Source organism: Hypanus sabinus, chromosome 1 (assembly GCF_030144855.1).
Source record: "Hypanus sabinus isolate sHypSab1 chromosome 1, sHypSab1.hap1, whole genome shotgun sequence".
Classification (NCBI taxonomy): Eukaryota; Metazoa; Chordata; class Chondrichthyes; order Myliobatiformes; family Dasyatidae; genus Hypanus; species Hypanus sabinus.
This window is the reverse complement of record NC_082706.1, coordinates 186,719,160-186,740,104: the sequence shown is the minus strand read 5'-3', so window position 1 is coordinate 186,740,104 and position 20,945 is coordinate 186,719,160. Positions and strand designations below refer to the sequence as shown.

At 38.8% G+C, this 20,945-nt stretch overlaps 1 protein-coding gene across 17 annotated transcripts in view; it reads right to left on the bottom strand.

Annotated features, from left to right (window-relative positions):
* Positions 1-20,945, bottom strand: part of LOC132401241 (interaptin-like) — a 617,788-nt gene that overhangs the window by 248,120 nt on the left and 348,723 nt on the right. For all 17 annotated transcript variants that reach the window (XM_059983244.1, XM_059983267.1, XM_059983373.1 and 14 more), the window contains 3 exons: positions 18,980-19,102; positions 16,390-16,674; positions 11,357-11,603 (listed from right to left, as the gene is read on the bottom strand). In XM_059983244.1, the coding sequence (XP_059839227.1) occupies positions 11,357-11,603; positions 16,390-16,674; positions 18,980-19,102 (655 nt within the window). The remainder of the gene's footprint in view (positions 1-11,356; positions 11,604-16,389; positions 16,675-18,979; positions 19,103-20,945) is intronic.

The following is a 20,945-nucleotide window of genomic DNA, read 5'->3' as shown; positions in this document are numbered from 1 at the left end:
AGCTCAATAAGCAAATACTCTGGCAGTGTTTAGTCAGATCTCATGAGTAGGATCTTGGCATTGTGTGAAGCTGCAAGGATCTGTAAAATATCACATTTTCCTCATTTAAATGTAGCTACTTTAAATAAAAATATAATTTGGTTAAAAATAATCTCAACTATGCTTGTTAATTAAAGTTAGATCAATAAATGGTGGCAGCAACTGCATAAGATTGTGTAAAGTGCTTCTCAAATTATATTGGTGTGCATTTCTGAGTTGGTTGTGTTGTTTAAACTACAGGGATGATGGAGTCAAGAAGTACTTTTTCTCCAGAACAAGCCCTTGAAATATACAACAGGATGAGTCCACTACAACAGAAGGTACTTAAGCTAGTTTGATAGGATTATACTGTAGTAATCATGCTGCAGCAAAAGACAAAATGAGACCAGGAAGCAGCAGTACATACTATTCAAGAGATAGAAGAAATTCAAAATGTATTCCACAGCCAAACTGAAGAGGAGTATAAAAGTATAAACTGGTAGTAGGCTATATACCTTCTATTTATAAATACAGCTTTGTGGTGATACAGTTCTGATTAACTTTTTTATATGTTGCAAGGTTGGCTTGGAGTTGGGTAGTGGGAGGCTAGGGAGGTAACTAACTTCACATGATTCTACTATGGGTGCTTTGCTTAATTGTTATGAATTGTACATTTTGCTCTGTATAAACCTCTTTTTCTTTATTGTTTTTTGTTTCATTGCATTGTAAAAACTCATTAAAAATATTGTACCCATTTTACAGAAATATTTTCAATCATGCACAAAATATTGAGAGAAATACTATTTTTTGAGGCAAAGACAAGTTATTGGGGAATGATACAATCAATAGAGAACACCTCTCTAAACCCACCAAAACATTATCAGTTCCATACTGGAAGAAATGTCAAAAGATGGATTTGTGTATATAATTACAGACTCAAGGGTGTAAGAAGAATTATTTTAAGAAATCTAATTGACCTAAAAGAAAATAGATGTTTGGCATACATCAGAAACATAGGAGTTTGATTACTAAGCTATCAACGAGAGTTCAGTATATAAAGGTAAAGAAGTCTTCAGGATTCGACAGGAAAATAGCTTCAAGTAGGGATAGGAAAACTCAAAACAGTACAGGAATGCTAGAACTCTAAGAGGAAATATGAGTTTCACAGGGGACAAGCGTGTCTTGCCTTTGATATTTCTAGGACAATCAAATTGCAAAGAAATGCTATGGAGAAAAAAAAAATCAAGTAGACATGAACAAGCCACCAGAACAGTTGATAAAGAACCAGGATCAATAGTTTTTGTCACAATGAGGTAAGTCCTTATGGTTTGAATGATGAAATTTGTTACACTCAGAATCAAACAACTACCTGAGATTTCAAATAGATACAGGAGTAACATAATTTCATTTCACTTACACAAGAATACAACTGTAAACTTGCTTAACCACTTAATACAACTGTGTAATCATATCAGATAGTGGCATTCATCTTTAAGTTTTAAAAACAGATTTTATTGTTAGTTCAACTTAGTGATTATATAAAGTAAGTTAGTCATAGACCCATAGAGTTGCGCAGTCAAAAAACAGACACTACATAGCCCATCATTATGAGATTAGAGATTATCTTCACTGTCACATGTACATTGAAACATAAAGTGAAATGTGTCTGTACTAATCCCACTTCCCTGCATTAATTTCATATCCCTCAATCTCATGCTCATTCAAGTATCTACCAAGATGCCTCTTCATCATTGTTAATATTCCTTCCTCCATCATCTCCAGTGGCAGATCATTCCAGATATCAACTGCTTTTTGTGTGAAAAATTAACTCCTTAGATATTTATTATATCTCATCCCTCTCAATTTCAACTTATTCTCTCTAGTTTCAGATACACTTATATTGAAAATCAGAAGTGACTATCTGTCCAATTCAATTCAATTCAAGTTTAATTGTCATTTGCGGAATCTGTGGAGCTTATTCAAAGGGCCAAATGGCCTAATTCTGCTCCTATATCTTATGGTTATTCAATAAGAATATTCATGAATACAGTCAAACAAGACTGCATTACCCTGGAGCCAAGGTACCAACAGTCACCCACAGCACAAAGCACATAGAAAGACAAAGCCACGAAATGAGAATCCAAACTCAACCCATCCAATGCTGCAAAAATCTACATGCCACCACAACAGAGCTTGTCTTCTGCCGAGTGAACCGAGAGCAACACCAACGCAGTGCCACGCCACCACCAGTGAAGCACACCGGCTCCGACACCTGTCTCCAACAGCTGTAAACAAGTGACTCTGCGGCCTGAGGCATAGCCCTTGCACATACAAGACAGTAAGCACACATAGGATATCAGTTAAATACAAACAAGCATACAAATTATACACACACGCATAATTCAGACCGAGTCCATTTTCAAGTGAACACTGGGGTGGGGAGTGGAGGGTATAGCACCAATCTGTTTTGATCATCTGAGCTTATACTCGCTGGAATTTAGAAGATTGAGGGGGGATCTTATTGAAACGTATAAAATTCTAAAGGGATTGGAAAGGATAGATGCAGGAAGATTGTTCACGATGTTGCGGAAGTCCAGAACGAGGGGTCACAGTTTGAGGATAAAAGGGAAGCCTTTTAGGACCAAAATGAGGAGAAACTTCACACAGAAAGTGGTGAATCTTTGGAATTCTCTGCCACAGGAAAAAGTTGAGGACAGTTCATTGGCTATATTTAAGAGGAAGTTAGATATGGCCCTTGTGGCTAAAGGGATCAAAGGGTATGGAGAGAAGGCAGATACAGGGTTCTGAGTTGGATGATCAGTCATCATCATACTGAATGGCGGTGCAGGCTCAAAGGGCCGAATGGCCTACTCCTGCACCTATTTTCTATGTTTCTATGTTTATCCTACAATTTTATATACTTCTTTTGTCACCTCTACTTCTTTCACTTGAAGGAGAAGAGACCTAGCCTGTCCAATCCCTGTTAATGACCCAGACATTCCAATCCAGGCCATTTCCCAGATAGAAACATAGTAAATCTAAAGCACAATACAGGCCCTTCGGCCCACAAAGTTGTGCCGAACATGTCCCTACCATAGAAATTACTAGGCTTCCCCATAGCCCTTATTTTTCTAAGCTCCATGTACCTATCCAAAAGTCTCTTAAAAGACCCTATCGTATCCGCGTCACTACCTTTGCCGGCAGCCCATTCCACGCACTCACCACTCTATGAATAAAAAACTTCCTCTTGACATCTCCTCTTCACCTCCTCCCCAGCACCTTAAACCTGTGTCCTCTTGTGGCAGCCATTTCAGACCTGGGAAAAAGCCTTTGACTATCCACACGATCAAAGCCTCTCATCATCTTATACACCTCTATCAGGTCACCTCACGTCCTCCGTCACTCCAAGGAGAAAAGGCAGATTTCACTCAACCCATTCTCATAAGGCATGCTCCCCAATCGAGGCAACATCTTTGTAAATTTCCTCTGCACCCTTTCTATGGCTTTCACATCCTTCTTGTAGTGAGGCGACCAGAACTGAACACAGTACTCCAAGTGGGGTCTGACCAGGGCCCTATACAGCTACAACATTACCTCTTGACTCTTAAATTCAATTCGATGATTGATGAATGCCAATACACCATACACCCTCTTAACCACAGAATCAACCTGTGCAGCGGCTTTGAGAGTCCTATGGACTCGGACCCAAATTCCCTCTGATCCTCCACACTGCCAAGAGTCTTAACATTAATACTATACTCTGCCGTCATATTTGACCTACCAAAATGAACCACTTCACACTTATCTGGGTTGAACTCCATCTGCCACTTCTCAGCCCATTTTTGTATTGTATCATTGTCCCGCTGTAACCTCTGATAGCCCTCCACACTATCCACAACACCTTCAACCTTTGTGTCATCAGCAAACTTACTAATCCATCCCTCCACTTCCTCATCCAGGTCATTTATAAAAATCACTGGAGTAAGGGTCCCAGAACAGATCCTTGAGGCACTCCACTGGTGACTGTCCTCCATGCAGAATATGACTCGTCTACAACCACTCTTTGCCTTCTGTGGGCAAGGCAGTTCTGGATCCACAAAGCAAGATCCCTTTGGATCCCACGCCTCCTTACTTTCTCAATAAGCCTTGCATGGGGTACCTTATCAAATGCCTTGCTGAAATCCATATACATTACATCTACTGCTCTTCCTTTACCAATGCGTTTAGTCACATCCTCAAAAAATTCAATCAGGCTCGTAAGGCACGACCTGCCCCTGACAAAGCCATACTGACTATTCCTAATCATATTATACCGCTCCAAATGTTCATAAATCCTGCCTCTCAGGATCTTCTCCATCAACTTACCAACCACTTACCAAGACTCACTGGTTTATAATTTCCTGGGTTATCTCTACTCCCTTTCTTGAATTTGTTAAGCGGGGTGCCATGCACAATCTTAATCTGACGAAAAACGGACGTGGGAGCACGGAGGAACATCTGGAAATCTCCTCGGAAGGCCTTCTTTGTTGCTGCTGCTGTTGTGAGTTCTGGGTCTCAGCTGGGAAGAACAGGCCCCCAGTCCTCGGGGTATCTTTGGACTATTTTTACTGTGCCCATGGTCTGTTTTTTTTTATCAATTATGGTATTGTTTGCACTGTTGTAGCTATATGTTTTAACTATGTGGTTTTGTGTAGGTCTTGTAGCTTTAATTTTTGGTTTGTTGGGTGGTAGAGTTGGTCTCCTGCCTTGGTGTGTCTGGGTAGTCTTGTTTTGTCTGGTGGATTTGGAGCTCCTTTTTGTGGAATGTGTTAAGATGGTAGCACGATATTAATACGCAGCAGCCTCTCCGGACTCTGGATTTGGGGATTGCCCAACGTTATGTGGGTTTTCTGGTGTAGTCTGTTTTTGTCGTGTACTTTCGTGATATCATTCCGGAGGAACATTGTTTCATTTTTTAACTGCATTACAGTTGTGGTTTTTAAATGACAATAAACCGAATTCAATTCAATTCAATAAAGGAACAACATTTGCAACCCTCCAATCCTCTGGCACCTCTCCCGTCCCCATTGATGATGTAAAGATCATTGCCAGAGGCTCAGCAACCTCCACCCTCACCTCCCACAGTAGACTGGGGTACATCTCATTTGGTCCCGGCGATTTATCCAACTTGATGCTTTTCAAAAGCGCCAGCACACCCTTTTTCTTAATATCTACATGATCAAGCTTTTCTGTCTGCTGCAAATCATCACTATCACCAAGATCCTTTTCCATAGTGAATACTGAAGGAAAGTATTCGTTAAGTAACTCTGCTATTTCTTCCAGTTCCATACACACTTTTCCACTGTCATTCTTGATAGGTCCCATTCTTTCACAACTTATCCTCCTGCTCTTCACATACTTGTAGAATGCCTTGGGGTTTTCCTTACTCCTGCCAGCCTAGGCCTTCTCATGGTCCTTTCTGGCTCTCCTAATTTCCTTCTTAAGCTCCTTCCTGTTAGCCTTATAATCTTCCAGATCTCTAACATTACCTAGCTGTCTGAACCTTTTGTTTTTTTTTGTAATTTATTTTTTATTGAAGTTCATCATCAAACAAACATTTCTATAAGATGTGTTTCAGACATTGTACCTATATATTATAACCATATATCACAAATCTCCACAAAGTATTTATCTGAGGTACACACTTATAGAAAAAAGAGTGGAGAGAAAAAACAAGCAAAAGGGAAGAACTATGTGACCTCAGCCTTGGAATCACATGTTCGTTGCCATTTTTGTTATTATCTGCGTTTCTTGGTTCGTATTTGTTCAGGGAGTAGATCAATTAAGTTTTATTCTAATTTCAATGATACATTGACAGATAAACACAGATGGCTAAGGACAAGGTAAAATTCATTGCTTTTAATGTCAATGGGCTATTAAATCCAATCAAACATAAGAGAATTTTATCCAATTTGGAACAATTTGATTCATACTGGGAAAAATGGTTTAACTAAATAATGCCTCATAGGCCTCACTTTATTCTCAGAAATCAATGAATCTGTTGTAAAAACAAAAGATCACTCCCTACTTGTACATAGTTCTCTGAACCTTTTGTATGCTTTTCTTTTCTTCTTGACTAGATTTATTACAACCTTTGTACGCCACGGTTCTTGTACCCTACCATAACTTCCCTGTCTATACCTATGCAGAACTCCACACAAATATTCCCTGAACATTTGCCACATTTCTTCTGTACTTTTTCCCGAGAACATCTGCTTCCAACTTAAGCTTTCAATTTCCTGCCTGATAGCCTCATAATTCCGCTTACTCCAATTAAACACTTTTCTAACTTGTCTGTTCCTATCTCTCTCCAATGCTTATTGCAAAGGAGCCAGAATTATGATCACACTCCCCAAAATGAGAGATCTGACACCTAACCAGATTCATTTCCCAATACCAAATCAAGTACAGTCTCTCCTTTTGTAGGCTTATTGTGTCAAGAAACCTTCCTGAATACACCTAACAAATTCCACCCCATCTAAACCCCTTGCTGTAGGGAGATGCCAATTGATATTTGGGAAATTAAAATCTCTCATCAAGACAAATCTGTTATTATTACACCTTTCCAGGATCTGTTTCCCTATCTGCTCCTCAATATCCCTGTTACTATTGGGCGGCCTATTAAAAACACCCAGTAAAGTTATTGACCCTTTCCTGTTCCTGATCTCCACCCACAGAGACTCCGTAGACAATCCCTCCATGGCGTCCACCTTTTCTGCAGTCGTGCCACTATCTCTGATCAACGGTGCCACACCCCTATCTCTTTTGCTGTCCTTTCTGAAACATCTAAAACTAGGCACTTGAAGTAACCATTCCTGTCCCTGAGCCATCCAAGTCTCTGTAAAGGCCACCACATCATATCTCCAAGTACTGATCCATGCTCCAAGCTCATCCGCTTTGTTCACAACACTCCTTGCATTAAAATAGATACATCTCATACTTTCAGTCTGAGCACGTCCCTTCTCTATCACCTGCCTATTCTCCCTCACACACTGTCTCTTAGCTTTCCCTATCTGTGAGCCAGCCATCTCTTCCCCAGTCTCTTCAGTTTGGCTCCCACCCGCCAACAATTCTAGTTTAAACTTACTCCAGTAGCCTTAGCAAACCTCCCCACCAGGATATTGGTCCCCCTGGGATTCAAGTACAACCCGTCCTTTTTGTTCAGGTCACACCTGCCCCAAAAGAGGTCCCAATGATCCAGAAATTTGAATCCCTGCCCCCTGTTCCAATCCCTCAGGCACGCATTTAACCTCCAGCTCATTCTATTCCTATCCTCACTGTCGTGCGGCACAGGTAGTAATCCCAAGATTACTACCTTTGCAGCCCTGCTTGTCAACTTCCTTCCTTACTCCCTGTAGCCTTTTTTCAGGACCTCTTCCCTTTTCCTAGCTATGTCGTTGGTACCAATATATTCTACGACTTCTGGCTGTTCTCCGTCCCACTGCAGGATATCTTGGATGCAATCTGAAACATCCTGGACCCTGACACCTGGGAGGTAAAGTTTCTTTCCTGCGACCACAGAATCGCCTGTCTGACCCCCTAACTATGGAGTCCCCTATCACTACTGCCTTCCTCTTCCTTTCCCTACCCTTCTGAGCTACAGGACTAGACTCTGTGCCGGAGGCACGGCCACTGTTGCTTCCCCCAAGTAGGCTGTCCCCGCCAACAGTACTCAAACAAGAGTACTCATTGTCAAGGGGAACATCCACTCTCTAGTACCTGACTCTTACACTTCCCTCTCCTGAGTGTTACCCACTTGTCTGTCTCCTGTGGCCCCGGTGTTACCACCTGCTTATAACTCCTCTATATCACCTCTGATGGACTGCAAATTTTTGCACAGCATGACTCTTAGGCCTGTTCAGCATGGTACAAACGTTTGTATGTTTGTACATGGATCTTAACAAATAGAAAAATTAAGAAGCAATGGATAGAACACCATCCACTGGAGTCACAATATTTGAGTTAAATAACTAAGCCATTAACAACAGATTGTCTGATGCCAAATTATAGTTTTATGTTACATGACGATATTTAACTTAAACCTGAATTAAAATAAGACGTGGTGTAAAATGCACCTTGTAAGCTGCAAGTAGCTCTAAGGGATGAACTGTAACTAATGCTAGATGGTCTGTTGTTAAAAGACATCATTATCCACTGTCTATGTAATGGATAACAGGTTCAAAATGAGTGTTGACATGCAAGTTGAGATGACAGTTGTCATACCTAATAGCATTCCATTCACTTCTTGAGATACAGCTGGAAGTGAGTGCTATTGAAGATCAGCTTTGCGCCAGAAAAAGGAAAATGCATGAATTGATGGAAGGACTTCAAGATACTGAAGTCATTCCTAATAATACTTTGGCCATAGGTTTTGGAGAAATGTTGAAATAAAGAATGGAAGATCATTGGAAACAATCTTCAACGTTGCAGTGAGTGTGAAATAATACTAAATAAAGTTAAAGCTTGAGGAAGGAGGTTGTTTTTATGTGACTTATTCACACAGACCAAGAACTTTGTGTACACTTAGCCAAAACTAAGCCAGGTTTGGAAATGCCTACATTGATGTGATGGGAACTCTATATGTATTGGAACTTGTTCAACATCAAAATAAATCTCTCCATTGAAGAAAAGATTTAAAATGGAAAAATACAAAGTAGTTCTGGAAAAAATGCCAAGAAGTGGTACTGAAAAATATTAAATAACAGACACTAACACATCAATAATTAGATATAATTTTCATAAGGAAGACATGTTTACAATCTGATGATTCTCAGAATGGACATGGACCAATAATGACGCAGAACAGACAACCAGTTACCTATGCATCAAGGACATCAACAGAGGCAGAGATGAGATATGCAGAAGTCAAAAAGGAACTCTTGCCACTTTTATTTGTCTGAGGTCAGCTTTAACAGAATATTTTCAGATGAGACAGTAAACGTTGAAACAAACAATCAAACGTTAGAGACATTTATTCTCAAAACACTAAATAATGTACTCAAAAGATTACTGAGGATGCTGTTGATATTACAGGTTTTCTCTGAAGGTACTGTACACAAATGGGAAAAAATAGCCCTGGCAGATACACAGAGCAAAGCGTACATGACAGAGGTTTATACCCAATATTTTGTACAAAGTCTGAAAGAAATTGATCACTGTGAAACTCTTCCACGTGTATCCAGAGTATGGCTCAATCATACAGCCACAGATGATTAACATCAGGGGCAAATGTGGGTTGTCATTAAACCAGCAAGGGCTAGGGTCAAGTTAGTATCGCTCTTTTAGACAACAGACAATAGACAATAGGTGCATAAGGAGACCATTCGGCCCTTCGAGCCTGCACCGCCATTTTGAGATCATGGCTGATCATCTACTATCAATACCCGGTTCCTGCCTTGTCCCCATATCCCTTGATTCCCCATCCATAAGATACCTATCTAGCTCCTTCTTGAAAGCATCCAGAGAATTGGCCTCCACTGCCTTCTGAGGCAGTGCATTCCACAACCCCACAACTCTCTGGGAGAAGAAGTTTTTCCTTAACTCTGTCCTAAATGACCTACCCCTTATTCTCAAACCATGCCCTCTGGTACTGGACTCTCCCAGCATCTGGAACATATTTCCTGCCTCTATCTTGTCCAATCCCTTAATAATCTTATATGTTGCAATCAGATCCCTCTCTGCGTAAGACAGTCCGGACATCCCAGGAATTAACCTTGTGAATCTACGCTGCACTTCCTCTACAGCCAGGATGTCCTTCTTTCACCCTGGAGACCAAAACTGTACACAATACTCCAGGTGTGGTCTCACCAGGGCCCTGTACAAATGCAAGAGGATTTCCTTGCTGTTGTACTCAATATTCTTGCTTTTGTCTTTGGACTTATCCTGACACAAATACAAATATTCTGAGCAACACTTCATAGAACCAATTGGATTGTATTAAGAGTTAATGGCAGTTGCTCATTCAGTATTTATCATCTTAAAAGTTGTATTTCTAAAGTATGATAATTTCCTATTGGCTAAGGTTGGCATTTGAGATTGAATACTATTTTTCAAAATGTATTATTTGTTTGGCACAATGACGTTTGCCAAGTAACCTCCATTTCAGCACAATACTGTGAAAAGGCTTAACAAATACTGGGATTTACTTTTGCAAGTTACATTATCTTACTCTGCTTGTCTGGAATTATTACACTGACTTCATTGAAGTGTCTGGACTTATTTCAATAAGTATTAGCATGTTTTCATAGAACTTCAAATAGCGTTTGCTAGATTTAAAATACTAGCCATCCTAGCTATTGATAATAAATCACAATTTATATATGTAAAATTAGCTGTGTCTACTCAGAGATAGAGTTTTATAAACACGTGATAACTTCATCTTTATATACACAATCAAATAATAAAGCTGAGGATACTATCAAAGCTGTAAGAAACTATTTATAGAATGTGACAAGTGCAGTAAATCTTAATTGTTAGCTTAGTTAAACATACACCATACGCTAAATCAAAGGAGTAGGAACGACTCTTGCAGATAGCGGATAGTGGGTGTAAGATGGACTTCCTGATGCAGGTACATTACTACATACTCAACATTTTACTGAGGAATAGACATTGACACTGAAAAAATCAATTAAGGTTAAGCAATATTCTGAAGTGCAGTACCTTATTGATTCTTTCTGCTGTATAAAATCTCCAAAGCAAGTACAACAACTAAAGCAACCGCTGTGGATTCAGTGAGTGAAATGCCAGTTTTCGACTGAAGAAGTGGAAGCATCTATTATGATTGGGTGTTTGCTTCAGTTTTTCAGAAAAGTATAAAGATATGGTCACAGTGCAGCCACAAAAATAATTTTGTTTATTTATTCCTCTCCATAGATGCTGCCTGACTTGCTGAGTTCCTCCAGCATTTACAATTTGGATTTCCAGCACCTGCAAGATCTCTTGTATTCTCTTAATATATTTTTTTTCCAAAGAGGTTTTGAATGTGCCTCCATGAGTGAAGTACCAAATATAACCTCTGTTAAAATTCTGAACCCCCACCTGTTTAATATAATACTTCAACAAACTTTAGATAAAAGTCCATATCTTTTTGTAATAAATCTTAAGTGTGCACATATTTAAAGGGGAATTGATTAAAATAGCCAATTGATAATGTGAGTCATCACTAGGCATGATTGTCATAATCTACATTTAGTCTTCATGTTGTATATAAATTACTACATATTTCAAAACTATAGCAAGGCAAGCGAGTGAATTATTTGTACTGTGATGTATCTTATTTTAGAAAAATAAAGTTTACCTTTCTCTCTGTACTGTTGATGGAGTCCCTGCAGTTTCTGGTTTAATTGTTGAATATCAGCTCTTAGTATTGTATTTTCATTTTGAGTTTGAATCTTGTGAATCTGCAAATTCTGCAGTTCTATTTGCAGGTCTGTCACAATGTTGTCCAAAACCTTCATCTCTGACATTTTCTTTTTGACATTTTCTTGGGACTCCTGAAGTTCGGCTTCTCGTTGCTGTAGAAGGTCATCTCTTTCCCATATTGCCTATCACAACAGAAATTAAATACACTTTATCCATTAACTTTAAACAAAAGAAGCATTTCAAAAGCACATGATAGTAACAATGGCTAAGCTGGAGCTTAAGAAATTATGGGAGTTTAATTGGAGTAAGGAGAAATATGAGGCTATCAGGCAGGAACTTGGAAGCATAAATTGGGAACGGATGTTCTCAAGGATATGTATGGGAGAAATGTGGCAAATTTTCAGGGAATATTTGTGTGAGTTCTGCATAGGTATATTCCAATGAGACAGAGAAAAGATAGTAAGGTACAGAAACCCTGGTGTACAAAGGCGGTTGTAAATCTAGTCAAGAAGAAACGAAGAGCTTACGAAAGGTTCAAAGAACTAGGTAATGATAGAGATCTAGAAGAATATAAGGCTAGCGGGAAGGAGCATAAGAACAAAATAAGGAGAGCCAGAAGGGGTCATGAGAAAGACCTTAGTGGACAGGATTAAGGAAAACCCCAAGGCATTCTACAAGTATGAGAAGAGCAAGAGGATAAGACGTGAGAGAATAGGACCAATCATGTGTGACAGTGGAAAAGTGTGTATGGAACCGGAGGAGATAGCAGAGGTTCTTAATGAATACTTTGCTTCAGTATTCACTATGGAAAAGGATCTTGGCGATTGTAGGGATGACTTGGAGTGGACTGAAAAACACGTAGATATTAAGAAAGAGGATGTGCTGGAGCTTTTGAAAAGCATCACGTTGGATAAGTCCCCAGGACTGGACGAGATGTACCCCAAGCTTCTGTGGGAGGTGAGAGGGGAGATTGCTGAGCCTCTGGCGATGATCTTTGCATCATCAGTGGGGATGGGAGAGGTCCCAGAGGATTGGAGAGTTGGGGATTTTGTTCCCTTATTTAAGAAAGGGAGTAGAGATAGCCCAAGAAATTATAGACTAGTGAACCTTACTTTAGTAGTTGGTCAGTTGATGGAGAAGATCCTCAGAGGCAGGATTTATGAAAATTTAGAGAGGCATAATATGATTAGGAATAGTCAGCATAGCTTTGTCAAAGGCAGGTTGTTCCTTACGAGCCTGATTGAATATTTTGAGGATGTGACTAAACATATTGATGAAGGAAGAGCAGAAGATGTAGTGTATATGGATTTCAGCAAGGCACTTGATAAGGTACCACATGCAAGGCTTATTGAGAAAGTAAGGAGGCATGGGAACCAAGGGGAACTTGTTTTGTGGATCCAGAACTGCCTTACACAGTGTGGTTGTAGACGCGTCATACTCTGCGTGGAGGTCGGTCACCAGTGGAGTGCCTCAGGGATCTGTTCTGGGATCCCTTCTCTTTGTGAGTATTAAAAAATGACCTGGATGAGGAAGTGGAGGGATGGGTTAATAAATTTGCTGATGACACAAAAGTAGGGGATACTGTGGATTGTATGGAGGGCTATCAGAGGTTACAGCAGGGCATTGATAGGATGCATAACTGGGCTGTGAAGTGGCAGATGGAGCTCAACCCAGATATGTGCGAAGTGGTTCATTTTGGTAGGTCAAATATGTTGGCAGAATATAGTATTAATGGTAAGTCTCTTGGCAGTGTGGAGGATCAGAAGGATTTTGGGACCTGAGTCCATGGGACTCTCAAAGCCGCTGCATAAGATGACTCTGCGGTTAAGAAAGCATACGGTGCATTGGCCTTCATTATCGTGGGATTGAGTTTAGGAGCGATGTAATGTTGCAGCTATATAGGACCCTGGTCAGACCTCACTTGGAGTACTGTGCTCAGTTCTGGCCGCCTCACCACAGGAAGGATATGGAAACCAAGAAGGGGTGGAGAGATTTACAAGGATGTTGCCTGGATTGGGGACCATGCTTTATGCATATAGGTTGAGTGAACTGGGCCTTTTCTCCTTGGATGAGAGATGACCTGATAGAAGTGTATAAGATGATGAGAAGCATTGATCGTGTGGATAGTCAGAGGCTATTTTCCAGGGTTAAAATGGTTGCCACGAGAGAGCACAGTTTTAAGTCGGTACAGAGGAGATATCAGGGGTACATTCATTACACAGAGAGCAAGTGTGTGGAATGGTGACAGTGATGGAGACTGATATGATAGGGTCTTTTAAGATTCTGCTAGATAGGTATATGTAGCTTAGAAAAATAGAGGGTTATGGGTAACCCTAGGTAATTTCTAAGTTAAGGACATGTTCAACATAGCTTTGTAGGTCGAAGAGCCTGCATTGTGCTGTTGGTTTTCTAAGAAATGTACTCTATTTAGTTCCTCAATCCTGTACTATTATAGTACTCCACTCAGCAGCTGTAATATTAATATCATTTTGTGATATCAATATCCATTAAAAACTAAAGTCAAGAAAATCTGTATTTGTTATCTTGTAAATGATTCAAAGCACATAATGTTGTAAACCTTTTCTTGATTTGCCTCACCATACGCCCTCATACTCTATGTTTATGAATATTTGCAATTTAACTCTTTCATCCCTAACATAATTCAAAACAAATTAACCAACTTGAAACATCAATGTAGGGCTGAAAGAATACTACACTTTCAGAAATACCAACTTTAAGATGAGATATTACACCAAGATCCCAGCTAACCACTCAGGTAGATGGAAAACATTCCATTGTACGATTCAAAGAGCAACAGAGGACATTTTTTCCAATATGTACTGTTCAGCTGATATCCATAAAGTTATTCATGTCATTTTTTTTGCTTCATGCAACATGACCGCTGTGTAAACTGATTGTTTTGAAGGTAGATATTTTATTAATAATGGTTTCAAGGAATTCTAATCAACAATGGGTTGTTTGATGGGTTCAAAAGTACAGATCACATATAGCTAAATTAATAGTGGAAGAGTCTATTTGTTTTCTGAAATATCCTTCCATCAGTTCCATGTTCTATAATTCATGGTCCAAGCTTTTTTTTAAAATTAGTAAGTGTAACTAAGCAAACTTTTGTTCTTTCTTATTCATGTTGGTCAAGGCAAAGTGATACTCTGTTATTACACCTTTGAATTCAGTGCTAAACATCTGAGAAATACCCAGTGCTCAAACTAAATCTAATTGACTTTCAAAATTTAGTTTGCTATACATGATATAACATGGAGAAGTCTTATAAAATATTGCATTACTGCAGTAAGTTAAAGCTAGCATCTCACATTTTTGCACTATGGTTCTTAGCTGCGGGCTGTCCAACTAGAGGGTAGGTCAATCAAAGTTTTTGCTCAGTGGTATAAATTGCAAGAGGAATGGTGTTTCCAAATTGCCTTTGAATCCTATGATGTTACATGACATCAGATCTCAACTTGATTACAATCTACCATACTCTCTCAGCACCTCTATGTTGAAAGATATTTGAAGAATTGTAGAAAAGAGCAAAGATGCAGAATGCATATTGGGTAGGAAACTAATCCACAAGCATCTCAGCTGTCTGGTCTGGCCAAACCTTGGAAATAACATTCAGAATACCTCTGTGTTGCCCTTATGGCATTCGTTTAGTTTAGTGGTGTTTAGTTCAGAGATTTTACACCTGTGATAGAGAACACTACACCTCTTCAGCAGGTGATGAGCCAACTAACATGCAGGATAAATGTAACTGATCTCATCCTCACCAATCTATCTATTACAGATGCATCTTTCTGTAACACTATTAGCAGAATTAATTGCTGTATAGTTCTGTTACCTCAATTTTCATCTTGACTACAGCCTTTATTTCCTTGTGTGGCTTCATGACTAAATTGAATGGGTTCCATTCATAATGGATTTTGTGGCTCAAAACTGGCTATCAATTGTGTTGTTAAAGTCAAAGTTGAGTTTATTGTCATATGTACAAGTAAATGCTTGCACAGGTGCAATGAAAAACTTACTTCTGGCAACATCACAGGCACACAGCATCATGAGCAGCATTCACAAGGAAAAAAGAACATAAATTAAACATAAGTTATACACAATTTTTAGAAGGAAAAAGAAACAAACTGAACAGAATTCCACATCCATTTGTAGTGCAAGTAGTCGCTGTATTGCTGTTACAGAGGTAGGGATTAGTATTGTGCAGGCAAGCTCAAGAACTGAATGATTGAAAGGCTGTTCTTGAACCTGTGTTGTGGGATATCAGGCTTCAGTGCCTCTTGTCTAATGGAATGTCTGTGAGATGCTGGGCATGATCTGGATGCTGGGGATCTTTGATTACAGATGTTGTAGGTTTTCCATTTTCCATCTAATTACACAGGGTTCAAGCTTCAAAAAGTAATGTTTCTTTTAAACCTCAGTAAAAGTATTGGCTTGTGCTTATGTTTAAAAGGCATGCACCAAATCAAAGCTCTGTATTTGACCGGTGAGCTACTTTGAGTCTCTGGCATCGCATGCAGAATGGCTGAGACCAAGATGTTGTGTAAGGCTTAGAACATTGACTTTAATATATGTATTAATTAAGAGTCAGGATGAGTTGTAGCAGGAAGCAATGCTGTGTGAGGCATTGGGCTAGCAAGATCTGGCCCAACAACTAAGGAAGCCAGGGAATGAATAACTGATAATGTAGCTGATACACCAGCTAAATTTTCATCATTATCCAACCGTAACTGTATTAGAGGCAACACATTTATTTTACCTTTGAAATTATATCATTTTTTTCCTTATAGGTTAGAAAAATCAATTCTATTGCAAATAATCTTGAGGGTTCTTCTGATTAATCACTGTAACTTCACCACTGATTTGCAAAATTACAGGGAAATTGGTCTCTCACTGCAGTTGCAGTGAGTATTTTAAGAATTTTCATTAGCAAGCATGTAAACAGACCTGTTGCATCTGGTTGCAGCTTTCCTGGGAATCTGTGAGGTTGCTTTCGAGTTGGGTAATTTGCTTTTGCAGTTGTACAAGTTCCAGCTTGTACTTATTTTCGGAATCTGCTGAATTCAGATTAAGATTTTGCAAAGCTTGTTCAAGTTTTTGTACTTCAAGGACACAATTCTTTTGCTGATTGTCAGATTTTGTTATTTCTGCTCTGAGATCAAGGATTGTTTGTTCACATTCTCCAATTCTACTATTTTTTTCATTACAAGTACTTTTCACCAATTCAAGTTCCTGGCAACCATAAGATAAAACATGAAGGTTAAAACGGAACAAAGAGACATCATATAGCCAATCAAACCCATCTTCTGAATAATAATGTGTAAAATATCAGAATTAATACATGATAATTATAAAAGTACAGCTGACTATGAGTAATAAATGGCTTTATGTTTTTATAATAAGTACATAATAAAATCACTTGTTAAGTGATGTTTGTATAAAGCTTGCTAAATTGATAAAATTACTCATATGATCAATGCCTTTTCCAGAAATATAAAATTCCTTTAAGTGAGTCATTATTGTCTCATGCATTCTATAATTTTATTTTGCTTAAACAACAAGGTGTGATTTGAAGATGCAAAACATGTACAATCTATTGGCAGGAGAGTTTACATTCTGCCTGATTTACTTTATTATTTAAGAGAGTAAATCAGAGAAAGAAAATGAAACAGGATATAAAATAACCAGCTGGTTTGTATTACTGTTTAATCTCACTCCAATGAATATTATCAAGTTAATCATATTCACACTATATTTATTATAGAAATATGAGATCTTAGATGTGAGTGTCACTTTTGCCATGAGATGCACATTATATCAGATTGTATTTAAGTAATCTTTACTACTGATACAAGGATGTAACATACCAAGAGTGCCAGCAGTGCGAATTTGGCTATCATTTTTTGTTCCAGTCCTGGTTTTCCTTGATTATTTATTATTGGTACATATATACAGTGAAAAGCTTGTCTTATATAATGTTCATGATGCATTGAGATCAAACATGGTTAAACAATTACAATGCAGAATTAAGTATAAAAACTACAGAGAGAGTGCAGTGCAGATTAATAACAAAGTGCAAGATCATAATAATGTTGATTGTGAGGCCAAAAGTTCTCTGAGGTAGGAGACAATGGATTATCTCAAAGGCACCAAGTATCCATATGTAAACATGGTGATAAACTGGCCTGTCTTATAAATCCATCTATAAACCATTAGAATCACATTGAAACTGTTCATATCCCTTCCGTGCAGAGCTCTCATGGAGCCAAGGAAGAAAAGTTTTCTTCAGAAGACTGCCTGGGACAGGTTTTGATGTCAAAAAATAAAGTACTATGTGTCACAATGTATCCTTTTCAAAGAGTTAAAACCATCATTGGAAAGATAAAATAGCAGTTTCAAATAAACTGTGTTTATCCTTGACTCAAAGTTAGCTATTTTTTATATGGAAATACGATGTCTCTAAAGAAGCAAAAAACATTTTAAAAGAAACAGATATTTGAAGTATTATATGACAAAATGGGAAGTCACTCGTTGCTGCTGCTGTGAGGTCCAGGTCTCTGCTGGGAAGAACAGGTCCCTAGTCCTTGGGGTCACATTGCTGGTGGTGTCGTAGTGCACTCAGCAGAGGATGGTGCTCAGAAAGGCTGTGCTGGAGGGGATGGTTGGAGGCTTGGAGGTTTGACGGACTCGGAGTCTGCTACGGTCAGGACACTTTCACTGTGTGCTGCGTCTGTGAGGCTGGGTCCAGCGAGCCGTGGAAGTCCATAGCGCGGGTATTCCCTTTTGCCACCTGCTGATGGTCTGTTTTTTTTTTATCAATTATGGTATTGTTTGCACTGTTGTACCTATATGTTGTAATTATGTGGTTTTGTGTAGGTCTTGTAGCTTTAGTTTTTGGTTTGTTGGGTGGTAGAGTTGGTCTCCTGACTTGGTGTGTCTGGGTAGTCTTGTTTTGTCTGGTGGGTTTGGAGCTCCTTTCTGGGGAATGTGCTAAGATGGTAGCACGATATTAATAAGAAGCAGCCTCTCCGGACTCTGGATTTGGGGATTGCCCAACATTATGTGGATTTTCTGGTGTAGTCTGTTTTGTCCTGTGCTTTTGTGATATCATTCTGGAGGAATGGTGTTTCATTTTTTTAACTGCATTGCAGTTGTGGTTTCTAAATGACAATAAACCGAAATTCAATTCAATTCAATTCATTCAATTCAAGTGGAAATTCACAGTTTTAAAGAAAGCATTTCTAGAATAATTTAAATAAAAATTTCAAATCTAATGAAGAACATTTATGAATCAGATACATAATTTTATCATGACTTGAACCCTCACCGGTCATGTAATCCAAAGGTCTGGGCAAGTACCTGTGGTTTAATGAATACGTTTCAGTTAGAAGTGATGTAACCCTCTATTATTTTGTTCATGCTCTATTATTTAGAATGGAAGCTACAATAGATTGCTAACAGTATTGTGTAGCTAAAATTAAATTCAGTCCTTTATTGAGTTCTCTTTTATTATTCAGTTGTTTAGTACAAAACTGACCTTCTCTAGGTGTTTAACAAGAGCAACCTGTCCATCATATTCTTCATTGGAATGACCATGGTTGATCTGATACTGTATTAAGCGTGACTGGAGTTGTAGAATCTCTTCATCTTTTTCTGCAATCTAAGCAATAAAGCATAAATAGTATAGAATAAAAATTGGTGACATTTCCTGTAACTGACACAATTATTTCCTACTATGTTGCTTTATGATAATATGATTTTAAGAATTCAGTTTACAACATTTTAGCCCTGATATCCTAATGTTTCCAAGAGCTTTCAAATATAGTGCAATGAATCACCTCTGCTCTGCTACCATTTCAAGATCCTTTTTTCCCAGTAACTATACTGAGTAATCATTTTTTGAAAGTTGTATACATTTCTGCCACTCTCCAAAGGCTCTCACATCTCAAGACTATTGTTGGAACACTTCTAAGTTCTCAATATTTCTGTGCCACATAAGGTGCACATCCCTTGTCATTACACTCAGAGCAGTGAATTTCTAACACACTCCGAAATCATTTCTGACCCAATGTTAGTAATAGCAGCATCATTTCAATACCATTGCACAGAATGTACCTAAATACATAACTTTTTCTTCATACCTTCTTAGGTGGATTCCAGATGGATACTGTATGTAATAGTGTTTATGACACTACTGTCGTTGGCCAAATCAAAGATGGTGATGAATCAGCTTAGAGAATGGAAATCTGGCTGACTGGTGCCACAACACAGCTCCTCGCTCAATGTCAGCAAGACCAACGAGCTGATTATTGACTACCGGAGGAGGAAACTGGGGGTCTGTGAGTCAATCCTCATTGGGGGAATCAGAGGTTGAGAAACTCCGCAACTTTAAGTTCCTTGGTGTTATCATTTTAGAGGATCTTTTACTGGGTCCAGTGTCTAAGTGTCATTACAAAGAAGGGACTGCATTGTCTCAATTTTCTTAGAAGTTTGTGAAGATTTGGTACGTTATCTAAAATTTTGATGAATTACTATTGATGAGAAGTGAAGAATATCATGATTGGTTGCATCAATGCTCTTGAATGAAAAGCCTACAAAAAAGTAATGGATACAGCCCAGTCCATCATGGGTAAAGCCCTCCCATCTATTGAGCCACATCTACAAGGAGAGCTGTTGAAGGAAAGCAACATCCATCTTCAAGGATCTCCACCACTCAGGCCATTTTCTCATCCCACTGCTGCCATCAGGAAAGAGGTACAGGAGCCTCAAAACCCACACCACTTGGTTCAGGAACAGTTACTGAACCAGAGGGGATAACTTCATTCAACTTCACTCACCCCATCACTGAACTGTACCCACAATCCATCACTTTCAAGGACTCTTCATCTAATGTGTTTGATACTTATTGCTTAGTTATTTATTATTATAATAATTATTGTTATGATTTTATTTTTGTATTTGCACAGTTTGTTGTCTTTTGCATATCGGTTGTTTATCTGTTTTGTCTGTGGTTTTTCATTGATTGTAATGTGTTTCTTTGTACTTACTGATAATACCTGCAAGAAAATTAATCTCAGAGTCAAGTTTGGAGAGATAAATGCCCTTTGCTGAAGTGGACTAGTTTAAAAGCAGTTCTAATTATCCCTTTCCATCTTCCACCCACCCATTCCTGTGCTTATACACACAAACATAGGAACCATAGGAAGTGCAACAGACATCCCAAGTGAGCTAAATAGTGTTTCCAGAACAGGCAGTGGTTCACATGCACCTTCTCCAAACATGCCTACTGCATTCGGCGTTCTCCATGTAGCCTCTTCCACACTGCCGAGACCCAGCATGGACAAAATAACTGTATTGTGGAACATCCTTGCTCTATCCACAATAGCCATCTTGACCTTCCAGCTGCATGCCACTTCAACCCTCATTCCCATTCCTGTCTATCTCCAGTCTTCCTCACTGCAATAATTAAGCCAAACACAAACTTGAAGGAAAAAACTTCATAG